The 26,098-nt window shown below is 37.6% G+C and overlaps 1 protein-coding gene across 3 annotated transcripts in view; it reads left to right on the top strand.

The window, feature by feature from the left end:
• The window catches only part of Sestd1 (SEC14 and spectrin domain containing 1), a 119,982-nt gene that overhangs the window by 20,431 nt on the left and 73,453 nt on the right, over nt 1–26,098 (top strand). For 2 of the 3 annotated variants that reach the window (XM_015481111.2, XM_048808101.1), the window contains exons 2-3: nt 17,386–17,465; nt 20,244–20,352. In XM_015481111.2, coding sequence (XP_015336597.2) covers nt 17,386–17,465; nt 20,244–20,352 — 189 coding nt within the window. Of the gene's footprint in view, nt 1–17,385; nt 17,466–20,243; nt 20,365–26,098 lie in introns of those variants that run through there. The other variant, XM_048808100.1, reaches the window with a different exon arrangement.

Genomic DNA, 26,098 nt, shown 5'->3' with positions numbered 1-26,098 from the left:
CCCCCCCCCAGCCTGGAACCTTTTCTTATATGATCACAGTATAATTGTCAACATCAGAAAATTAATATCGATCTAATATTGGAAATATAATATTGTAAAGGCACTGTTCACATTTTGCTAAATTCCCTAATTTCCTTTTGAGTAAGAGAAACTTTATTTTTTCCCTGGTGCAGGATCCTGTTCAGGATTATGAGTTCCTTTCAGTTGTCAGGGCTCTCATTGTCCTCTATTGTAGGTCCCTCCCTCAGCCTTCCTTTTTGCTTCATAATAGGACATTTTTAAACAACACAGGCCAGTTGTTTTTTAGAAGCATTCCACCATTTGGGTGATGTTTCCTCATGATAAGACTCAGACTCGCATCTTTGGCTGCATTTCTCCAGCAGTGACCAGTGTGTCCATCAGGAGTCCCTGCTGGGGTTTTGTTTCATTACTGCAAGGTCCACTCCTGGCACTTAGCACTCGGTTATGGTGGTACCTGCCAGGTTTCCCCACTGTAATATTACTATTTTTTTCCCTTCATAATTAGTAATCACCCTCTGGGGTGATACTTTTGAGACTATCTGATTTCCTGTTCTCATAAAATTTGTACTCACTAGTTTGTTTTTTTAAAAAAATTGGTTCTTTTTGTTTATATGTGTACTCACTGGTTTTAATGCACAGTTACCAGTACTACCTGAACCATCTGCCTTCTGTAAATCGTTGAGTGCTTCCTTATATTCTGGCAACAAGTGTTCCAGAGTTGTTTGTATTATCCTTACCCAGCCTTGACATCTGCCATGTTTTTCAAGGAATACTCATTCTTTTTATTTGGGATGGCATTTAGAAATCAAGATCCAGGCACCAGGAAGAAGTAAATAATTTTTTACATATTCTGTCATTTGGGTGGGAGGCTGGCAAACATGGTATGTGGTGTGGGCCAACCAGTGTTACAGTTCAAAGGCCAGTTTCAAAGTGTGAAGGCAGTGGCCTGGAGAAAACTCTCTCTCTGGATTGGTCTTTATTCTATTCAGGACGTCAATTGATTGAAAGAGGCCCACTTACATTACAGAGGGCATTCTTCTTTACCTTACAAATTAAAATGTTAGCATCACCCCAAAATACCCTTGCAGAGATCTAAATAATGCTTAAGTGTCTGGACTAGTGGCCTAGTCAAGTTGGCATGCAAATTTAATCATCAGGACCCTTTGTGTTAAAAACTATGAGTATGTATTATTTTTTTCTATTCCAGCCATTATTATGGGGCTCCTCCTAGCTTTCCTTCCCCTTTACCATATTTGAAGCTTCCTTTGACAGCCAGGCACCTAGCTCTTGTTATTCAGTCTACTTATTTGCTCAATCCTAGAATACACCAAAGGCAATTCAGAATTGCTTAACACTAGGGAAAACCAAACCCATATATTGGAATTTAGTGTTTATTTACAGTTCTCTTGTTTCCAGCATGAGCATATGTAGTAAAAATACCATGCTTGAGGCTGGGGTGTAGCTTGGAGGAACAGTGCCTGCCTTGCGTGTGAGGCATGGGTTCATCCACAGTATCATGACAGACAAAAAACTGCTTAAAAGTTATTGGGTTTAGTTCTCTCCTTCCCCATTTAGTGTAGTTGTGGTAGTCAACTGAAGTAGGATTAGAGATGTTTGTTTTTGTTGGATATCCGCTTTAGAAACCCCAACTCCCATCCTCATTGGCCTTTTTTTTTTTCCCTTTTGAGTATGTGAAACAATATGGTTCTAAACTCAGAACTATTCTGAAATCTAGACTCAGAGACGTGTTAGTCATCCTTCCCATGTCTTTACTGCCTTTCCGTTCCTGCTATCTTTTCTACCTATTCTCCCTGGCCTCTCCAGGAGACATTTACTCTGATTAGTTTCTCATTTATCTAATTCCTTTGTTTCTCTTTGTATAGAATGAACAGATAATTGTAAGTCATCTTTCTTCTGTACTACACAAAAAGAAGCATACTGCATATATGGAATACTCCTGTATTCTATTCACCTTTTCCCATTGAGCAGTGTGTTGTAGATATCCATAGTGTTTCCTGGTGAAGAGATCTTTGTTTGTTTTAGAGCTGCATGTACTCCACTGTGTGGATTTACTCCTTTATTCAACGACTCTCCTGTCTGTGGACATTTAGGTTATTTCCAGTTGTGTCTTCCAGTTTCAAATCATGCTGTGACGTAGTCTTGTGTAATGTGTATTTTTATACTCTTCCCCCTTGTTGCTTCTTATTTTGATATTTGCGCTTTCTCCTTTTGTCTTTTCTAGATTAATCTGGTCCATTTTCTCAAAAGAAAAAAAAATCCATGATTTTTATTTAAATATAATGAGTTATTAAATTTTTGCCTCACTAATTTCCTTTATCTGTATTATTTTTATTCTTCTGTTTTTCCTTGGTTTACTTTGTTCTTTTTGATTTAGAGACGTATATATACTATTGATATAGATATTAAAGTCTACAGATACTCCTTTTTTAAATTTATTAAATGTGTAATTTTCACATCATTTTTTTTAGAACATATATAATTTTGAGTTTTTAGTTTTCTGTTTTACTTGAATTGTTTAATAGTATATCTAAAATTTTGAGGTAAAATGCTCTTTTTGTTCTTGATTTTGCTAGTAAGGTTTAGTTTTACCAGAATATCCCAGCCCCATTATTTATGTTTTCAATGTTATATTTATTGTTATATTTTTCTTTATTTCTTGGCATTGCAATGTGCTTTCTTTGCCCTTCATTTCTAACATTTCGTAGTATATTTTAGGCTTTGCTGTTATTATTGTTTGTTATTATAGCAGCTACCCGTGTTTATGCCTTTTTGATATGTCCTTGGCTTCCTGTTTTCTTACTTAACATTATATTATCTGTCATGTTTGTTTTTGATGGGGTCATGATTCTTACCTGTTGCTATTTTATGATCAATGAGTTTATTTTTTTCTCTTTTCCTACTTTTTCAGTTGCATTCTGTTTTGTCTTAAGCCCTTAACTGTAATTTCTTTTTGCTCTGAAGTTTATAGTTAAATATATTGAATCCTTACCGTTAGTCTGCTGAAGGTTCTGTTAGATGCATCCTAATATTTTAGTGGGATTGTTATTGGCAGACAGGCCAGAGAACCTGCCTGGATTTCAGGGCTGGCTGAACCAGGCTACCTTCCCTCATAAGAAGTAAGCAAACAATGTAAAAAGGAAAAATTAATTTTATGCAGTTTGATTAAACTGAGGAGCAGCAGCTAGTTTGCTTCTCTTTTGGTCCTACAGGAGGGTTACAATTTATAGAAAGAAAAGCCAGGTGTTATACATATGTAGATTTCACTAGGCTGTCTTAGCCAGAGAATGTCATTCTTAACTTCTTGGCCTCTGCACGAGGAAGTTATTACTCTTAGCATGAGGAAGTACAGATGCAGGAAAGCAGTTATCAGGAAGTTGCTTTCAATTTCAAAGGGGGCTCCTCTTAAGGATTTCTTAAGAGGAGTTTGTGGGAACACTTTTCCCTGAATTCTTGGTTGTTTTTCCAGAGTTTTAATACTTATAGTATAGATAGGTTGGAAATAAGATCCTTTTCTTGTTTACAATGTGGCCTTGCTTGTTGTTTTTGAGTAATTTGATACCAGCCCAAATTTTCTGCCCTTACAAATTATTTGATTCTTTTGCTTGGAATTCCTGGGAGATTTCCCCCCATTATTATTATTATTGTTGTTGTTGTTGTTTGTACTGGGGATCGAACCCACTGCTTAAACACTGAGCCATGTTCCCAGCCTTATTTTAAAAAATTAAATTTTGAGACAGGCTCTTGCTAAGCTGCTTAGGGCCTTGCTAAGTGGCTGAGGCTGACTTTGAACTCCTGATCTCCTGTCTCAGCCATCTGGGATTACAGCTGTAAGCCATTATGCCTGACTTCCCCATTTATTTTTAAAGTCTAATAGTTTTACTAGGCTGTGTCTTAGAGATAATTATAATCAGGTCAATCTTCCTTACTATCTTCTTTTAAATGTAGGGTCAGGTATTTGTTTCTAAAAAGTTTTCTTGGATTATACTTAAATGTTTGTTCTGTTCCAGTGTTTCATTTTTCTTCTTCAGGGATTCTACTTATGCATAATTGTACCTCTTTTTCTATTTTCCATTTCAACAGCTTTCTCTTTATTTTTATTTCATGATCTCATTTTTTTTATTTATGTTGTTCTTACAGAATCTCAAATTTCCTTTTTAGTCTCTTTTCCCATCGCCCAGTAATTTCCAAACAATACACCTCCCATTCTTTTTTCCTTCTTTTGCCTTTGTTTTGTCCCAGTTCTCCAGAACCAATAAGATGGAGAGCTGTCTACCTACCCACCTTTTTGTCTCTTTATATCTAGGATGAAATTTATAGTCTTTTTTCCCCCCAGTACTGGGGATTGAACCCAGGGTGTTGCATGTGCTGGGCAAGTGCTCTATCACTGAGTTACATCTCTAGCCCTAGAATGAGAATTATAATAAGAAATTGGCTTACATGATTATGGAGACTTAGCTCTTTTATATGCTACCTACAAGCTGGAGACTCAGGAAAACCTATGCTATAAGATCCATTCTGAGTCCAGAGATTTGAGAAGCAGAAGTCTTAGCAGTATATGTTCTAGTACAAAGGCAGAAGAGGATTAGTGTCTCTGCTCAAGCTTGTCCAGTGGAGAGAATTCCTTCCTCTCCACTTTGGTTCTAGTTGGGCTCTCAACAGATTGGATGAGGCTCATGCACGGAGGGGAGGGCAGTCTAATTAACTAGTCTGCCAATTCAGTGCTAATTTATTCTGAACATGCTATCTTGTCCAAATATCTTGGACAGAAATAAAGTTTAACCAGGTATCTGGGCATCCTGTGGCCTAGTCAGGTTGACATATAAAATTTACTTGTACACCTTTGAAGCATTGCGCTTCCAAGACAGTCTCCTTAAGTCCTGTGTGAACTTAAAATCCCTTCTTGGTAGTTTTCTCATCTATCGGGATGTTCTCATTGGGGTGGCTTTCTCTTTCTATGAATGACTTTAGGTTAGTTTTAGGATTTGTACTCCCCTCTCCTTCCTTCTGTGCATTTTTTCCTTTCTCTAGATCTGCCTTTGCTCTCTGTAAGGTGTTAAGGGAAGAACTTTAGAAATATCTTCACTAGAAGGATGTTTACATTTTCTACTTCAAAGTTAGTAGTTTGTTTTACAGTTGTGTTGAAGGTATGGGATTTGTATGGTTTGTGGTTTTATTTGTTCTTGTTAGTCTGTTTAATTTTTGGAGATACCTTGGAGATTTGGATTTATATGGTCACAATATCTAGATGAAGTTATGAAACTTCATTTCAATGGCAAAACCCCCGTACCATGAACAGAGTGGGCATCTTGGTCCATAACTCTTCCAATGCATACTTCCAGTTGGCTGAGTTAGCATTTGAGATGAAACCTCTGTGCTTTTCTGGTGTAAATGGGGCCCCTAGGACTGCAGTGTTCTCTTTCAGGAAGGACAGGCTTTATTTCCAACACATTCCTATATCTTCAGGCAGAATCATTGCAACATCTGTTTTTCTGCCATTGTAGTCACAGACCTTCAAATGGAAATCCTCCCGACCCAATACACAATTACACACAAGGGTAGTCTTGTTAAAAAGACAATATGACACCCCCAATGCCGCCAATGTATAAAATGTAATTGAGTTAAAAAATATGATGTTTAGGCCAAATATAGCGTTGAGACATTTCCCTATGTACACTATCACGCAGAAACACACATAGCGGCATGCCTGATGTCTCTTGTATCACAGAGGCTGTCTGTCAACGTATGAGGTGACCCCACACTTCTCAATTGTGAGGGCCTAGGGACTGTGGGTAGGTTGCTGCCTCAGTGGTTGATCTATGCCATAATGAATTCCTGTGAGGAGAGGGATGCTAAGGGGAGGGGCTTCAGCAAGAGTGATTATCTTAGTTCTGTTCCCTTGATTTTTTTGAGCAGTAAAGGCAATGCAAGTGAGCTTAAGCTAAAAGGGAGACTTTATAGAAGAATTCTAGCATGTTTCCCTACTGTGAGTGGCACCCTGTTTTGCGAAGGTACTTAAACTGGGGTGAGAAGTAAAGCAACTTGCTTTAGGTTATACAGCTAATAAGGGACAGAGTTAAGATTTTCCTCAGGTCAGCTTGGCTCTAGTCAATCATGATACCAGGCTGCCCAGCTCCTTTTCAGGGAACAGAATGTGCTGCTAGGGGCACACTAGGTGGTGCAGAAGTCACTACACACAGAAGTACTGCTCTAGTGCCTCTTTTGTATTAGAAGCAGTGACTACTTTTAGAAAGCCCTTTTGCCAGGCCTGGTGGTGCAAGCCTGTAATCCCAGTGGTTAAGGAGGATTCAAGTTCAAAGTCAGCTCTAGCAACTTAGCAAGGCCCTAAGTAACTTGGAGAGACCTGTCTCTAAATAAAATATAAAAAAGGCTGGGGATGTGGCTCAGTGGTTAATGACCCCTATGTTCAATCCCTGGTACTGGAAAAAAAAAGTCATTTAAGAAAATGGAAAAAGATGAAAGCTAAATATGATTCTTTTTTTTCAAGTGTTGAAGTACTGATTATGAAAACTCTCTTTGGTTGCAAGATTAGTGAAGTCAAAGAAGCCATTTCCAAAAGCCTAAGGTTGGAGTCAGCTCCCCATAAAGAAGGCTTTATAAAGGGCCTCTCTTCTTTCCTGATCCCAGTGGCCAGGAACCAAGGTTTTCAGTAAATGTCTCTGAACTATGTAACTTAATATTCTGTTCAAATTTAATATTCTGTAAATACATGATCTGTCATAGCAATTTGACAAGTTTAAAGTTAGCTTGTTTTTCCCAGAATTTTTATTTTGCTCCCTAATTTTTCTGTTAAATAGCATCTAAATGAGAAAGGCATAGAATCACAAGGAGGGAGTTTACTCAACAAATATTGATTGTACATTGGTCATGTGCCAGGCATTGTCCGAGGCAAACAAATACACACATTCAAGTGACAGAGCCAACACCTATTCTGGATTTCAGAAATAACTTTTTTGGCCTTCTGAACTACATAGGGTAAAACAGATTGTCACCGAGTATGGAGCAGTCTCTCCAGTATTAAGGTGTGTCATGCACAAAATCTTTGAAATCTATTTCTTTTCTGGATTAAGCTATATGATATTTAAAATATTTATTGATTCTTCACCTAAGAACTCTGCTTATGCGTCTGGTCAACCACTAGTGATTGCTTGTATGGATGAACATTTTTGCTTTTCTTAGTAATTTAATCACTTAACAAAAATGTATGATGGTGATAGAGATAGGGAGGCTGCTGAGAAAATGACTACAGTCACAAAATGAGAAAGGCGCAAAGAGGCAGGGACTGAAAGTCTCCGGTGCCTATAGTTGGCAGTGGCCGGGGTTTTGCGCCTGTCTGCCCCTGCCTGTTTCTTTTTATCCTGTGGCTACTACATTTATCAGTGTCAGCTGGGTTCCAAAGACTCAGATTTTTCTTTTCCAAGACCTTTAGAATATGATGATGACTATGAGAATATTTTAGGAGTATATGAAATCAAGAAAATATTGCTAAATGCAAAATTTTCTAAAAGAATTATGGCTTCCTCTTATACAGTCTCCATATATATAAAGATTTAGTCTTTTTAAGTTTTGTCATGGACGTTTTCAAGCGTACAGAAACATAGGGAATGGTAAAAAGGAGCCAATGCTTCCTCATCATCCACTTTCAACAATAATTGACAAATGGTGGGTCCAGTTCCAAGTATATCTTCCTTTCCCAAATCCCATGCTGTGGTCTTAAGTGTTCACCAGAATTCACATGTGGAGACTTAATTGCCTTCATGATGGAATAAGGAAGTGCAGCTTTAGGGCTGATTGAGTTTTGGGGGTTCTGCCCTCATCATTGGGATTAGCGCCCTCCATTAAAGGCTGGCAGTTGAAGGGTGTGCTCTCCAAAGCAGGACGTGGTACATCCATGAGGATGTACTACTCCCTTGTGCCCTCTTGTCACCTCTGCTGACAAGGACACCTAGAGAGCACCATCTTTATCAGACACTGAATTGCCTGGTGCCTTGCTGGAGCACCAGAACTGTGAGAAATAAATTTCTATTACTTATAAATCAACCAGTCTGAGGTATTTTGTTGTAGCAGCATGAGCAAACTAGGACACCCATTAAAGTGTATGTCACTAAAAGATAAAGGACTCTTTTTAAAAAACATAACCTTAATATCATCTAGAATGTACAATGTTGAAAGAAATTTGTCTTCGCAGCTGAATTTCTTACATAGCAGTATGTTCTAATTATAGTGGAAGTCGGGGATAAATTGCTAAGCATATGCAATTCATTTTGCAGATTTTCTGGAGCATATTGCTTACATATTTTTAGTTTTTATTTTTTAATACTTAAAATGCACATCGTTTCATCCAGATTTTTCTGATTTTCAAAATGGGCAATTCTGTTGTTTATTTAAAATTTTTATGACAGCTTTATTGAGGTAATATTTATATACCATAAATTCACCCATTTTAATTATATAATCAGTGAAATGATGAAAAGGTTAGAGTAGATGGTCTGTCGTTCCAACTCCGTTATTTACAAATCTGTTAACTTCCATATGACCTTGGGTAAATTATTTCCCGGTGCCCCCATTTTCTCATCAGACAAAATGGCATAGTAATAGAATTATTTGTAAATATTGGTAGAACTATGAGGATGGAATGATATTCTTGTAACAAAAAAGTATTAGAAGAATTGGGTGAGGTGTCTCACATGTGTAATCCCAGCAACTCAAGAGTCTGAGACAGGAGGTTTGCAAGTTCAAGGCCAGCCTAAATTTAGTGAGGCCCTAAGCAACTTAGTGGAGACCCTGTCTCAAAAGAAAAAAAATATATATTGAAAAAAGGGCTGGGGATGTAGCCAGTAGTAAAGCACTCCTGGATTCAATCTCCAGTACCACTATTCCCCATCCCACCCCCCCAAAAAAAGGATTAGGAGATGTTATTTATAATAAGGGTGGGACTGTTTTAGTCTTACTGGACTGAGAAGGCCTTAATGGGAATGTTTTGACTGTGGCCTCAGTGGAGAGTCAGTGGCAGTAAACTAGTAAATTAGTAAACCAGTAATTGGTGGAGAAGGGAAAATTTAGCTACTAATAATAGATGGCACTTATTGGGTATTTACTGTCCTAGAATGTATCAGACACTGTATATACACATTAGCTTACTTAACCCTCAGTGTTATGAGCTAGATTTAGTAATTATGCCCACAAAAGACATTAAAGGAATTGCTATAACCACTTAGCTAGTCAGTGGCTGTAGGTGAGTCACCCTGGCTCCCAAGTTGTGACCTTACCACGGCACAAAGTGCCTTTCAGAGAGAACAGCTCCTGGGAACCAAATCCCATGGCAGAGAGGCCTTCTGTGGGGAAGGTAGTCAGTATTGCCAACAGTTCTTTGGAGGGACAAAGGAAGTGATCATTTTATAAATACTTCATTTTCCATATGTGTCTTACTTGTTCCAGGTAAACAAATAATGGCATTTCAGTTATTGAAGAAGTTAAAGTGTTGACAGTATGTTCAATAATGTTTGGGTAGGTTTACCACAAAAAATACATTACAATATGTACATTGACTTTTAAAATGAGATTTTTTTTTGTCTGACAGAAAGGAATTCAGGTATCTTACTGGCTTCTTTCTGCCTAGGTAATACTATAATATATTCCATTTGGAGGGCAGTATTTTTAGTTACAACTTTTTTTAGACTATTTTTATTTCTTTTTCCAATGTGGTATTTGGTACACACCAAATATTTACCTTATACAAACAAAAAATTTAGTGCCAAAATTTCAATTCAGGTCATAGGTATATTATTTTAACAAAAGCACTCTTTTGTTTATTTCTGGTATACAATGTATAAGCAATTGGACACCAAAATTTGTGTGCCAGTTATTTGGAATTAGAGACCTTGTAGTACATCTGCAACTCTGTTGAAATGCATCTTAATTATCTGGGATATTGGATTTAGTCTGATTTCAGCTCAGTAGAAGGCAGGTATGGCTTTGCTGAGGAGAGAGGAGAACACTTCTCTCCAGAAGGAAGATCAATAGAGAAGAGTTTGGTGATGTCCCAGATGAATTCTGAATTGACAAGGACAGGAGATACCTATTGCAGATGAAAAGGGGTTAGGATATAGAAATGAAATGTTGGGATTTATAGTTATTGGGACTGGACCTGCTTTGTTTTCTGATATTGGAGGGAGACCTACCCACCCAGGTGGACTCTGCAGAAACATGCATGCCATGCATAGGAAGTGGTTCAGGCTTCTGAAACTCAGAGCATGGCTCAGATGCAGCAGCCATCCAGGTGGAGAGCTCTTTTGAGAGCTCTTGCAGCAGGTAAGGAAGTTTAGCCATGGGGTTCTCCATAGCTGGGTATGCCAGGGGTATCTTTAACCACATGGTACTCCACCAGTGTGATTTGCCATTCTATAACAATATTCCTTTTTCTGTTGCTGCTCCAATTTTGTTAAATACGCAGCCAAACTCTGGAGGATTTTTCAGTAAGTTAACATAGACAAGAAGAGCCAAAGATTTAAAAGAAAAATCATTTAGTTAAGGAATTTCTGACTCTGGACATTCAAAAATGGAGGGTTGCAGCTACTCAGGGTTTAGTAATTGCTAGGCTCCCTCAGGTAGACTTCCTTCTGCTTCTGAATTCTTAGGTTCAGTGGCCATGGCTCTGGAGAAGAGACACGGGGAGGATGGTGGTTTGGGGGTAGTTTGCTTATTTGTAATTTTGGAAAAGGGTTTCTAAGTGGTGGAATGTCACTAGAAAAAAACTTTTTTAATTTTTGAAGTTTAAGTATAGTATAGAACTTTTAATGTACTACTGGACTCCTAAATGTAGACTTCTTGTCTCAAGGTAGAATTTTTTTATTTTCCCAGAAAACTATAAAAATCTGCCCCCTTTCCTTTCTCCCTGTTTTCTTCGTTTGTCCTCCATCACAGGATAAACTAAGTCTGGATCCTCGAGGTAAAAATGCAGTTATAGGTGCTAACTTTAGCTTTGAAAGTTAGGAAAGGTGTTACACTTTTGGGTAGATATGTATTGTGAAAGTCAGCCATTTTATCATTTCCATTTAAATTCTGTCCACAGGATTGCTGTTCATTCATTTAGATTTGTCAGTATTGTTATAAAATCAGATAAATCATCATACCCTGGCACCTGCAATAACAGAAAAGTTACATAAATTTTCCATTGTTATACTGCTTTATTGATACATTATCCTAAAATGGAGTGATGCTTATTTGTTTCTGCATAACTTTATGTATGGTTCTGTTGAATGGTGAACCCTTAAGATAGTGAGTACTGTGTGTACTTGTGGGTGTGTTTGTTTTTATCTCTAAGATTGCCTTTTCTCTGTAACAACAGTTGAGGTATTTTCTAATCTAAGTTTAAGGATAGCTGTACTTTCATATTTCTCCTGGCAATACAGGGCTAGGGAGGCTGCATTCTGCTTTTGCTTGTTACCATTAGGTGTCTCCATGATACAGACTTATTAGAGATGATTTAGTTAGCCTTAGGCAATCCTAATGGGTTTTCACTGGTGGTTAAGAAATGCTCTTCGAAGAATCTAACTGAATTTTCTAGACAAGCTGGTTGATTTATACTTCATGGGAGAGGAGTTCCAGTGCACCGATTCATATCATGAATTACAGTCTCTTTTAAAATATAATTTGCTCAGTCTTGATTAAAAGCCTTGTAATTCTCTTTTCCTCCTGCTCAGCACATCCTCTGCTGCCCTCTAATGGCTGCCCATCAGTAGCACCATTGATGTCCATCTGTCCACCATCCACAGTCAGCCTCTCTCCAGCATTCAGCAAGTTCTTTGTCTGCTGGGCCTGGGGGAGGCTATTCTGTAGAGAGATAGCTTCAGGGAGTGACTTTAAGGAAAACCAGGCACAAGGTGTTGGCATTCGGGTAGTTATGATAATGATAAGATCCCTAGAATAAATGTTTTGCTTTATTGTTCTTCACTTGCTTGCTCATTTATCTATCCATTATTCATCAGATGTTTTTGAATGCCAGGTATGTTTAGTACCTAGCCTTGCCTCAGTCTGTTAGGTTCTTAATATAGATTTGTTGAATGAGTGAATAAATGTAAAGGTAAATAAGACTTTGCTCTTGGAGAGACTTGGTTGTTCTTATTTTCCTTTTTTAATGAAGATATTGGGAAAGATGATTATACTGGAAAATTGTTGAAATATTAGTGAAAACCTAATCTCCCTTTATTTCTAGTTCTCAGAATATGTCATCTAACTTTATAAGGGCTCTGGTTTTGGTAGGATTTATTTTGCATCTAGGAATGATACTGAAATTAATTAATTAAATTAATTAAAATATTAAGAACCAAATTAAGGTGTTTCTAGATTTTTATTGAATAAACATGCAGCCATGGCTGCATTTTCCTTTATATTCACAGTCTCCAGGACACTTCACCTGCTATAATACACTCTTTGCCTTTTTTGTATTTAATAAATTGTGATTTCAACTTGTTTTAAATGATCATATATGAAATATGCAAAATGCAGTGTATTCTTATATGTTCTTTCATTCTTTTTTGGTACTGGGGATAAAATTCAGGAATTCTTAACTACAGAGGCATATCCTCACCCCTTTTTATTTTGAGACAGGGTCTCACTGAGTTGCCTGGATTGGCCTTAAGCTTGCAATCCTCCTGCCTCAGCCCCCTGAGTAGCCAGAATCATAGGCATATGCCACATCTTGTGTTTTCTTTGTTAAGCAATGTTGTGGTTTCCTTCATTCTTCCATTGCTTAGTCTGCTTTTTTTGGCATTTTTTTTAAAGCTGCTCTTTCCTAGCCACTTTTCTTTATTTTATACCAGAAAAATGCCTCTTACTGGCTTTCTTCCAGTTTGAGAGCATAATCCACTCAGATATAGTTAGGGTGAATAAGGCTTTTCTTGTGAAAAATAATAATCTGTATCTTTCCCATGGGAGAAGAACATGAACTGGTACTTATATGTTATTTAGCATGGTATTGTAGAGATGGTGGTACCTGGTTGTATTTTTGCAGGATTTTTCCTTTATTTTTTGTGTTGTGTCAATTTTAGCTATTTTACAAGTTGTTCACATAACCAGAGAGAAGCGAATTCTTTTTTTTTAAATGATTGTGATGAAGACTTGAAAATCTAAAACAAATAACTTGAAAAACTAAATTTAATTTGAATGAATAATAGTCATTATTTTTCATTACCATCTCTTTAGTGACAACATTGAAAGAGATTGATAGAAAGAAGACTCTAGAAAGGAGGAGGATACAAAGAGTAGCTGTATCTGTCTCTTTCTCTTGAGTGCTTCACATTTTTTTCCATTTATTCTTTTGATTTTGATCAATACATCTCCAAACCTTTATTTCTCATTACTTTACTTCTTCATCACTTTCAATATGTTCTAAAAGAAACAATAAAGCTTTTGTATTAATAACAATAGCAGAGTATTTTACCATGTTGAGGTGGTTCTTTAAAGGAAAATTCACAAATACCTGTCTCTTAGGAGACAGTGATGGAAAAATGGGGTAGCTTGAGGATGTCAGTTTCCAAAGTGAATCCAGACTGAGAGGCTGAAGTCATCTCTCTTTTCCAATATGAGTATAGGGAGAATTCAATGCTGGGAATTAAACTTTGGCATTTATTGGCATATAATCAATAACCTGACTTGCAAACTCTTAAGATTTTTACTCCAAGATCATCTGCAGCTATTGTTTCTTATACCTTGTGGGGTATTAGGGATTCCCAGTGTTTTAATCTCTTGGGTGCTATTTAATCGGGTTTTATGGTGGCAAGGGTTAAAACCTCCATGTATTGATGTATCTTTTCATTGAAAATGAATGGCATTAGATTTTCCAAAAGAAGCATGAAGTGAGCTGAGACATGGTGTTCTAAGCTCCAGATTGTAGTTTTGCTTTCTATTCCAGATTTCTCCATTGACTTGAAGAGTAAAAAAGAGAAACCTACTCTAGCTAACTTATGCAGAAAAAGATTTGCTGCAAGGGTGTTGTACAATTTATAGACCTGATGAGAAGGATAGAGAAATAGGCTCAAAAAATAGCAGGGATTTAAAGGTGGTTGAGAATTTGTGCTCATAGCCAGATAGACACATCCAGTTAGGAAGCCAGTTTGCTGCTGGCTATGTATGGTACTTCCCTAGGCTTAAATTCACTGTGGGAATTTAAGCTGCCTCTTGACAGCTGGATTGGCAGTTTTCTTGTTTCTAGCTTTCAGGGAGTCCATAAGGTTTATGGACTCCCTGAAAAGCTGTTTTTCATGATAATTCTTAGGTTATTATTTGTCTTTTTTACTGTGTTGACTTTTGCACTGATGGTATAAAAGTACAGGTGAGCAAAAGTGTTGGCACCTTAGCATGAGTGGAGGCAGTGACATGGCTGTGTGTGTGTGTGTGTGTGTGTATGTAACTGTTTTTACTGACAAATTTCTGACAGCAAATATATGGGGTTTTGACTCATATCAGCCAATTTTCCAACTATCTAGGTACCCACTGGGTGTCTTATAATTCAGTTCAGTTCTGGCACTAAGCACCAGTGCTGTTGTCAAACTCTAAAAGAGTTTAAAGGCTTAATCTCATAAGATTGCCCTCACTTCAGATGCTAGTCACAAATATCGGGTTCCCAGGTTGCCACACTTCTGTCTGACTTGGCTGTAGATCAGGGGTTTTCACGACACCCTTTCTCTCCAGGTTTGCTAATTCACTAAAGTGCTCATAGACCTTAGGAAAACTGTGTATTTATCATTGTAAAGGATTCCATATGTGAACAGCCAAATAGTAGAGATCTGTTGGGCAAGGTATTGGAGGAAGGCATAGAGCTCCTCTGCCCGCTCCTGTGTGCTACCCTCCATCACCTCTCCGTGTGCGCCCACCTGGAAGCTCTCTGAACCCCTGGCTTAGGCGTTTTTATGGAGACTTCATCATGTAGGTATGATTGATTAAATCACTGATGATTGACTCAGTCTCCAGCTCCTCTCTCCTTGGGGTTAGTAGGGTTGAAGTTCTAAGCTTTCAATCAAAGTTTATATTTTAGCAACCAACCTCATCCTAAGGTTGTAGAGGACCCAGCCTGTCACTTTATTAGTACAAACTCAGGTGTGAGAGGAAGGGCACATTAGAAAGGACAAAAGTCACTTATCACTCAGGAAATTCCAAGGGTTTTAGGGGTCCTGTGCTAGGAGCCAGGGATATTTTTTATTATGCCACATATGCTCTAGGTATATTTATTCTGCACATAATCTAGAGCCTCATCTTGCTTAATTGGCCAGATGTCAGTGGATATTTTCAGAGCTGTTTTATTGGGAAGCTGACAGTGTGATATGAAAGCTATTTTACTGGAACCAGATTGCCTGGGTGTGAATCCCAACAATCTCATTTATTAACCATGTGAAATTGGGGCAACATTTAACTTGTCTGAGCCCCTGTTGACTCTTTTGTGAAATGGCAATAATATTTACCTCAGAAATATTGTGAACATTAAATAAGTTAATACAAAGTAATCATTTAGATCAGTGCATAGTTTATAGTACACATTTGGAAAATGTTAAGTATCACAATCATTATTATCATTAGCAGACTTCAAATCAGGTCCCCAACAGGCTGGTCACAGGGCAAGGGAACCAAGAGATGAATTCAAACTTTCTGGATTCTTGTATAGCTCAATAACTCATTGAGTTATAACACTGATCCAGAAACATGAAGTGCTTACTGGGTTTGGATGAAGATGTGAATTGTGAGCTTTTCTTCCTATTTTCTACTGCTTGTCTATTAACTGGGCCAATGTGGAACAGAAATGAATGAACAAAAATTGCAAACAAATATTTAAGGAAGAAAACTTTAAAAGAACATATCATTTAGTTTGACAGCTTGTTCTCTGTGTAGACAAGTGCAAATAGTGTTTTTTTATTATTAAATATACAAAAGTTGTAGAATAATATACTGGCTTAATTAGTTTTAATTGGCCAGTGTCTGACCATTGTTTAGATGAGATCCTTTTTTGTTTTTCTTTTACTATGCAAGATTGAAAAAAAACAAAACAAACCTATACTTTTTTTTGTAGGGCAGGGCTGGGACTTGAGCATTTAGTTCCATCTGGTAGGTAGCACAGTGCCTGGAATGGGATGGGGTTCCTAGCAGGTGTTTGCTGAATAAATAAAATTCTTTCGTATAAAGAGTCATTTTCCACTCCACTGGAAAATTGTTTTCAAGAGAATATACTTTTACTAAATGCAATAAAATTTCATGGAGCACTCCAAGGAACTGCCCTGTGTTGTGATGGCTGGTGGGAGTGAGATGCCGTGGGAGGGAGGGATGGAAAATGTGCTGCAGAGAGCTCTCAGGCATGAGGCTACGTGGAGAAGGACAATGTAATTGAGCCTCTGGTTTTCTTGTTTTTCTTTTCTTTCTTTTTTTTTAAAGATCCTGCTCTCCTCCAATTCTGTTTTAGGAGTGTGTGGGGCTGGCCAGACCTCTGAATGCCTGCCATGCCAAAGGCCCCATTTAAGGAGCACTTGCTGGCCGCGGCCCTTGCCGTGTGGATACTCCTTTTTTGTCCTTAGCATAACTTCTACCTGTGACTAAGTAGACTCCAGAAAAACAGAGGTAGAACAGTCTATTGTGATTTGGCACAAAACAGTGATTTTGTTATTAAGAAATGAGTTATTTTCCCCCCTCTGGAGAATTTTAAACTGGAAACCATAGAAATATGGAGGCAGTAATGGGGACAAAAACTAAAGTAGTGTATTAGGAAGTATCTTGAGATGGATGGAAATTAAAATGCATTGTCTGTATTATAGGGTAGACAAAATTCAAGAAATCAGAAATGCTATTTAATATTGGAAGAGAAGGAATCAGATATTTGAATTAAACTGTATAATTAATAAAGAATGCAATAGAAGATTGACTGCCTGCCTGCCTGATTGATTGATTGATTGATTCATTCATTCAACACATTATTGAACAAATTATTCAACAAATAATTTACTGAGTTACCTCTGTGTACTGTACTGGGACTATGTTAGCCCAGGTGTACTGCTCTGAAAAATCATTCAGTCAGTTGGTTATTCTCACCCAGCTGTGATTTTACCCACTGGAGGACATTGACCAAGTCTAGAGATACCTTGACTGTTACAGCTGGGCAGTGCTCTTGGTATTTACTGGGTAGACACCCAGGGCACTGCTAACTGATCAATCTACAGTGCTTGGGAGCTTATCTGCTTCAAAATATTGGTAGTTCTCAGAAGTCCTGGGATAAACCATCATAAATACATATTTCATAGAATGGTTGTTATTTTGTGGTTGACATTTGACTTTTTGTGTTTTCAGAAGTGAGGACGTTTCCCGGAGTGAAATGGAGGCCTCAGTAATATTACCCATTCTGAAGAAAAAACTAGCCTTCCTTTCAGGTATGTTTTCTTAAAATTGGAAATGTTTGATATATAAGTTTACATAAACTTCCTTTCTTTGATAAGTTTGACAGAAGTCATTTTGTTTTTCTGTGAAAGATTTTAAAATGGTATGTCTTAATGAGAGTGAAGAGCTATGTGAGTGGACTGTCAGGGCTGGTTCCTGGCAGGGCAATTTTTATTCTCTTCTGTAATTTAATTAAAATGACCTCTACAAGGTAGATGCCAAATTTCTTACTTCTTAAATAAAAATCTTATAATTGATAATTGAGGGCTGGGGATGTGGCTCAAGCGGTAGCGCGCTTGTGTGGCATGCGTGCGGCCCGGGTTCGATCCTCAGCACCACATACAAACAAAGATGTGTCTGCCGAAAACTAAAAAATAAATATTAAAAAATTCTCTCTCTCTCTCTCTCTCTCTCTCTCTCTCTCTTAAAAAAAATAATTGAATAGGTGGCATCTAAATAATTGTTTCTGAAATCTAGAGTAGTTAGTCTTTGTGAAATCCTGTTCCTTGGCTTTTGTTTCCATGTGTGAGAATGTTGTAGTACACTAGAGCAGTTATAGAATAATCAGTTGCGCTGCTTTTTTTCTCTCTCTTTATTTTTGGTACTGTGGATTGAACTTGACCGCTGAGCCACACATCCCCAGCCCTATTTTGTATTTTATTTAGAGACAAGGTCTCACTGAGTTGCTAAGCACTTCACTATTGCTAAGGCTGCCTTTGAACTTGAGGTCCTCCTGCCTCAGCTTCCTGAGCCACTGGGATTACAGGCATGGGCCACCATGCATGGCTCTGCTTTCACTTTTAACTGTTTAGAATTGGGTTGTACTGGCTTAACTTTATTTTAGCTTATTAACACTAATCTGTATCACCTAAAACAAGTAAAAGAGAAGCTGTGAGATATTTTGCTAGCCTGAGAGCAGCGGTGTGGTGTGTTGAGTGTTGATTTTCTGGAATTTGGATCATTGAGTAAATCATTCCTACTTCAGAACAGGCACTGTGGCCAGGTACAATAATCCCAGCCTGGGGAGGCAGAGGCAAAGGGCTGCAGTAGAGAGACAAGAGACAGAATGCTCCTGGGTTCCGTCTCCAGTGACCCCCAACCTTCATCTCCCCAACCTGCCACACAAATAGAATGGGTACAATGGACCCTATTTGGGGTCATTTGGATGGTATTATCTGCTTTTCCCTTCTTAATCTCACGAGGTCCTGTTATAATACCTTGATAATACTAATGTCTTTTTTCAAAATATCTTATAAATTGGCATGTTTACCTAGTATGAATGATGGAAGATGAAATAAGAAATTGAAGTCTATTAGTATTATTGTCTCCTTATTTTTTTTTTAAAGAGAGAGAGAGAGAACAACATCTTTATTTTATTTTTACGTGGTGCTGAGGATCCAACCCAGCGCCCCACGCATGCCAGGCAAGCGCGCTACCGCTTGAGCCACATCCCCAGCCCTGAAATCTGTATTTTAAATAAAAACAAGCAATTGGTTCACTATTAATAATTCGTACCGTCACCCTAATGAAGGACAGAAGACCACTTACAGTAGCATGTCATGTCTCTGATGCAAACTTTTTTTTTTTTACTTTACACCTTTCAGTTCTTGGTGATAGATTTCTAAAGCTGATATAGAATCATACTCCTCAGGATTCGCTGGTTTTTAAGCTTTTAACTCTGCTATAATTGTCAGCTGGGTGGGGAGACATGTTCCAATATGAAAGTCAAGCCTGTGGGGAACTTTCAGAAAAGCTGTGTGTGAATAAAAAAGTTTAAAAGTTACATTTTAATGCATAGGGCACACTAAAGGGATCTTGGACATGCAAGGAGTGTGTGTGCCTCATGCCTTGGCCCCCAGGCCTTAGGAGCCCAGGTCCCAACCTCCTTCTCTGCTGGATGGGGCTTCCTCTTCATGGTCTTATCAACAACATAGGCCTCTATAACCTTGGTGAACCAACTCAGATCATTCCTTATCACAGAACGCTCTCTTGACTGAATTTATAAATTCAACTCCTTTTAAAAATGTCTTAGCATTTTTGTGAAACTTTTCACATATATCACAGCTTTTATCATTTTCTAAATCCCTTTTTATAATGTTTTAATGTATTTTGTATAACATACCCTAGCAAATAAATGGTCATATTTCATCCAGTTATTTCTTAGGACATAAAACTTTTCTTCCTAGGTGGAAATTTATTTTATTTTACTTGTAAATGCTTATTGTGCTAGGCACACAGTAGGTGTTGGATGATTGATTACATTAAGAAACAGACTAAATGGAAGAAAATTAAGATGATAACTACTATGTTTGGATGAAGAGTTCATGAGTGAATTTTTTCTCTTATTTTTTTCTAAATTTCTATAATCTTGCTAGATTAGTATAAACATTTATAAACTACAAATAGTCATTAGATATTTTTAAAATTATGTCTTAACCTTGTAATTGTTTTGATAACATTGGATTTAGATATGTATTATGTATTATTTATTAGATGCCTTAATACCTATCATGTCTTAGATTTATTCTTTTTTTCTTTTTTGGTACTAGAGATTGAACTCAGGAGTGCTTTTTCACTGAGCTCATCCCCAGCCCTTTTTATATTTTGAGACACCATGTCACTAAGTTACTTAGGCCTCATTTAAGTTGCTGAGACTGGCCTCAAACTTGGAATCCTCCTACCTCAGCCTCTCAAGTCCATGGGATTATAGGGGTGTGCCACTGCACCTGGCTTATTATATGTTACATTTGTATCTTTTTTTTTCTTTATAGGAGGAAAGGACCGACGAAGTGGCCTCATTCTGACAATTCCATTATGCCTTGAACAAACAAATATGGATGAGCTGAGTGTCACTTTGGACTACCTGCTCAGCATTCCAAGGTGACTGTAAAGGTGTCTTTTCTTATATCTCAATGTTTTTATTCATTTACAATTGGTTCCTGCTATTGTTGAAGTATAATTTGCTATCTTACTTGCTTTAATTAGCAATGAAATTACATTTAAACAGTAGAATCAGTAAGTTATGACCACACAGCAATTAAATACTTACTTTATGCTTTTCATGCACTTACTATATACAGATTTCTAAAATGTATGTACTACCAGTGTTTAAACAATTAAGAGTCATTATGCCCCTTGGAACATTAGCAGAAATGAAGAAGTTAATTTAGTGGATGTCATCTTTTATTTAGGTCACTGTTTTACTGTATGGATATAAATGAAACTATAGGATTATAATATATTGAGTGAAGGCTACTAGGAATTTTCAAAATATTTTTGTTTTTAGAAAATAATGTTCAAAAAAGTTCATGTATGAATCCATAGGTCTTTGAACTTTTAAATGTCAATTCTTCAGTGAAGACAAAACTTACACCTTCCTATTTGCTTGAGTATACCCATCACTTCAACAGCAAAAACAAAAACAAACCCTCCAAACTTCCTCTCTGACAGTTGATATTTGGGGGACTAAAGTGTTGACCACATGATAGAATCATTTGGGGATATTTAAAAAAAAATTCTGATGCCTCAGGTCCGCTTCCAGAGATTCTGACCCAATTGCTATTGGAAGGTATGCTCAGTAGAATTTTTCTTTAATCCTTTAAGCTTCCCATATAATTCTAATATGCAGCTAGATTTGCAAGACTCAGCAGTAAAGCATGACAGTGATCACAGGTTTGTGTGAGTGAAATCTAGAGGCAGAAAAAGAAACCAATCTATATATATGCCCTTAAGCTCTAGATGGTGAATTTAAAATGTTTTAGTCACAGTAGACAATTCTCTTTTTTCTTATCCTGTATCTGCATTTTATTGACATAATAACTTATTTTATTTAAAACCATCTTTAAGAGTACAGGTTAAAACTATATCTGGGAAAAAATTTCAATAGTTTAGTGATTATATTGCTGATTATTTTTTTTCTGTATTGGAGAAGACTTAAATTAAAAATTTAATTTTTTTTTCACTTTCTGGAGAGGAAATTATCAGGCCCCAAAGTTGTGTGTTCATATTGAATAACCTTATAGTCCTTTGGACTGCTGATGTTTGATTTATATTGTTTACCATTAGGTAACAAATTTCTTTTTTAGGTAACTGAGATTTGCTGGAGTTACAGCTCACAGATTATGGTAAAAGTACTCATAGATGGGTTTGTAGAAGGTTAACTGTTTCAGGGAATTTGGAGAACGTCAGAACCACCTTCCTTATTTTATGGTTGAGGGGATTGAAACTTAGAGGTCAGGGTTACTTGTCCAGGATCACACAGCCAGTTAGTAGTAGAGCTGGGTCTAGAATCTATGATTCCTGACACTCATCCAAAACCTCTTTGTACTTCAGATGACTATTATACAGTATACATGCCTCTTACATGAAGTCTGGTTTGGAAATTCAGATGAAAAGCAAAAACTATTTATAGTTTAGATTACTTTTGAAAAATGCCTGAGGAAGGATTAGAGACCTGCGTACTTGTTTGGACAAACTTGCTGGGTTTTCCTCCAGCATCGAGGCTGAGATTCAGAAGACAACAGGTGACTTGTGATGGTACGTTGATAGGATATGGTGTTGGGGTGCTGCTCAGCCCATGATAGCCAGGAGGCACATGCTCAGGCACTTGCTCCCTCTTCCTCCAGGTAGTCATTCAGTTGTCATCAACCCATGAGGTCAGAGTCCTCATGCCAAAAGCCCCACCTTTGAATATTGCTGCATTGGTAATCAAGCCTTAACCCTTGAGTCTTTTTTTTTTTTTTTGGTCTTTTTGGCTACCAGGGATTGAACTCAGGGGTACTCAACCACTGAGCCACATCCCCAGTTCTGTTTTGTACTTTATTTACAGACAGCGTCTCACTGAGTTGCTCAGCACCTCACTTTTGCTGAGGCTGGCTTCGAACTCATGAGCCTCCTGTCTCAGCCTCCCGAGCCACTGGGATTACAAGTGAACCCTTGAGCCTTGTGGGGGGGGGGTACTTCATATCCAAACCCTAACACTGAGCATCTCACATTTGTTGGGATAACTAAACAAACACATAGAAGTTTGAGTTGAGTATTTGTTTGAGTTTGTCTTACCAAATTTTTTTAGAACTAAATTCAGAATAGGCCCCACAATGGATGATGATTGGAGGCCAGATACAGAAAGATTGTCCCACAATTAAGGAAGTGTAATGGGTAGTATTTCCTCATTTAATTCTTATAACTCCCTATAAGACAAACACTATCATCCTCATTCCCATGCCACATTTGAGGGAACTGAGGCCCAGAGGGACAAGCAGCTTAGGTGGCTCCACCAAAAGCATGTGGCCCACAGGGCCAGTGATGGAGTCTGAACCCAGCGGTCCAGCTCCATGGCTGTGCTTCTCAACACCATGCTAGGATCCCTCTGCATATCTGTGGCTAACTTCTGGTATGTTCATGTAAAACCTGGATCTGTGACAACTCTAATTGTCATATGAAAATAACTCTGAGTATAGCATTATGAAAGATATATTGAACATCTTTTTAATTCACTTTAACTTTTTATTTCAACAGTATAGTATATTCAGTAATATTTAAAATCATAGTGTCTTTTAGCTCAAAGGGCATTTCTTGACCTTCCAATTAGAGAATTGTGGAACATCAGGGTTAGAAAATGCTTAGTAATCATGCAGTCTAACCACGTAAATCCTCTCTATAGAAATGTTCCCAAGTTCTTGCCTAGAGTATATTTGATAGAAATTCACCATCTGTTAAAGCTACCTATTTTTCTCAAGTTTTAAATTTTTAAAAATTCACGTTTTGATTTTAAATCCTTTTTTTAAACTAATTATAGAAAAAATTGTTATAAAAGAAACATCAGATGAATCTCATGGCTGCTTTTTCTATTTCTATGAGGAATGTCATTAGGATTTTGATTGGAATTCCATTAAATCTGTATAGTGCTTTTGGTAGTAAGGTCATTTTGACAATATTAATTCTGTCTCTTCAAGAACAAGGGAGATCTTTCTATCTTTAAGGTCTTCTTTAATTTCTCTCTTTAGCATTCTGTAATTGTCATTGTAGAGGTCTTTTACCTCTTTCATTAAGTTGATTCCCAAGTATTTTATTTTATTTTTTGAGCCTATTGTAAGTGGGGATAATTTTCCTAATTTATCTTTCAGAGGATTTGTCACTGATGTACAGAAATGCCTTTGATTTATGGGTGTTGACGGTTCAGAGTAGAGGACATAGAGACAAACCCATAGAAATACAGTTATCTCATATTAGATAAAGGCGCCAAAAACCTATATTGGAGAAAGGATAGCCTCTTCAACAAATGGTGCTGGGAAAACTGGAAATCCATATGCAACAAAATGAAATTAAGCCCCTATCTCTCACCATGCACAAAACTCAACTCAAAGTAGATCAAGGACCTAGGAATTAAACAGAGCCCCTGTGCCTAATAGAAGAAAACAGCAGGCCCAAATCTTCATTATGTCAGATTAGGCCCCACCTTTATTAATAAGAAACCCATAGTGCAAGAAGTAAAATCAAGAATCAATAAATGGGACGGATTCAAACTGAAAAGCTTCTTAGCAAAAGAAACAATCGGTGAAGTAAATAGAGAGCCTACAGAATGGGAGCAAATTTTTACCCCTCACACATCAGATAGAGCATTTCTAGGATATATAAAGAGCTCCAAAATCTTAACACCAAAAAATCAAATAACCCAATCAATAAATGGGATGAGGAACTGAACAGACACTTCTCAGAAGATGATATATAATCAATCAACAAATGTATGAAAAAAAGTTCAACATCTCTAGCAATTAGAGAAATGCAAATTAAAACTACTCTAAGAATCATCTCATGCCAGTCAGAATGGTAGCTATTAAGAATACAAATGACATTAAGTGTTGTCAAGGATGTGGGGAGAAAGGCACACTCATACATTGCTGGTGGAACTGCAAATTGATGCAGCCAATCTGGAAAGTAGCATGGTGATTCCTTGGAAAACTTGGAATGGAACCACCATTTGACCCAGCTATCCCATTCCTTGGTTTATTCCCAAAGGACTTAAAAACAGCATTCTATAGTGACATAGCCACATCAATGCTTATAGCAGCACAATTCACAATAGCTAAACTGTGGAACCAACCTAGATGCCCTTCAATGGATGAATGGATAAAGAAACTGTGGTATATATACACAATGGAATATTACTCAGCATTAAAAGAGAATAAAAGCATGGCATTTACAGGTAAATGGATGGAGTTGGAGAATATCGTGCTCAGTGTAGTAAGCTAATCCCCAAAATACAAATGCCCAATATCTTCTCTTATATGAGGATACTAATACATAGTGGGGATGGGGTGGGGGCATGGGAGGAATGGAAGAACTTTAGATAGGGCAAAGGGGAGGGAGTGGAAAGGAGGGGGTAAAGGGGTAAAGGTGTAAGAAAGACAGTAGAATGAGATGGATATCATTACCCTAGGTACATTTATGAAGACATAAATGGTGTGTACAACCAGAGACATGAAAAATTGTGCTCTATATGTGTTCTATGAATTGAATTACATCCTGCTGTTGTATATCACAAATTAGAGTAAATAAATTAAAAAAGAAACATCAGAATAAAGAGGTTTAATGATGTGCAGAAAATCACAGAGACATTAAGGACATAAATCTTGTCACTCAGTAAATACATGAGAGCCTACTGGGAGCTTTTCCTCGTTCTAGGTGCTGAGGTAGTGGGTGAACAAAGCAGACCCCATAGTCAGCACATCCTGTAGGTCAGACAGACATAATACACACAGGCACAGAGTTTTTGACACTCCTGAGTTATGAAAGCAAAACATAATCAGGAGACTGATGGAGTACAGGGGGTATGTGGTGATAGTTTACAAAGATAACATTTTACTAGAGCTGATTGAAGTGAGGGGCTCTACATGTGTCTGATGAAAGACCATTTAAAACTGAGGGAGAAGGCTGGGGATGGTGGCATACACCTGTAATTCCAGTGACTCAGGAGACTGAGGCAGGAGAATCCCAAGTTTGAGGGAAGCCTCAGCAATTTGTTGAGGACTTCAGCAACTTAGCAAGACCCTGTCTCAAAAAAAAAAAAGAACTTTACCACTGGGGATGTAGCCCAGGGGTAAAGTGCTCCTGGGTTTAATCCCTAGCACCCAAAACAAAAACAAAACAGAGGGAGCAGAGTATGCAAAGGCTCTGAGGCAGGAGCAAGTCTAGTATGTTGTGGAAACAGCTCGGAGGCGAATGTGGCTGGAGTAGTATGAGAGAGAAGCAGAATGCTGGCCTGTGGTCAGAAGGAAAGGCTGGAGTCAGTCATGGAGGATCATGTGGGCCACAGTCAGAGCTTCAGCTCTGAATGAGAAGGAAGAGGTCAGACTCAGAAGTTGTGTAACACGCATCATCTGAAAAAAATTTAAAGGCTCTCTAAAGTTAAAGCACCATGTTAGAAGTTGCTCAAGTATTACTAAGACATTATTCTTTTCTCTGGAAGCATGTTACCTAATGAAGATGAGTTGAAAGCAAGTAATTATAATAAAAGCATAAGTGAAGTTAGTGCTGTTATGTGGGCAGAAGCGGAATTCTGTGAATGTAGGAGAAGGTGCTCTCGTTTGTAGCTGAAGAAATTAGTGGAGTGCAGTAGGATACTGAG

The sequence above is a fragment of the Marmota marmota genome, unplaced genomic scaffold, assembly GCF_001458135.2.
Source record: "Marmota marmota marmota unplaced genomic scaffold, marMar, whole genome shotgun sequence".
In the NCBI taxonomy this organism is placed as follows: Eukaryota; Metazoa; Chordata; class Mammalia; order Rodentia; family Sciuridae; genus Marmota; species Marmota marmota.
This window is presented reverse-complemented; position numbering and strand designations above follow the sequence as displayed.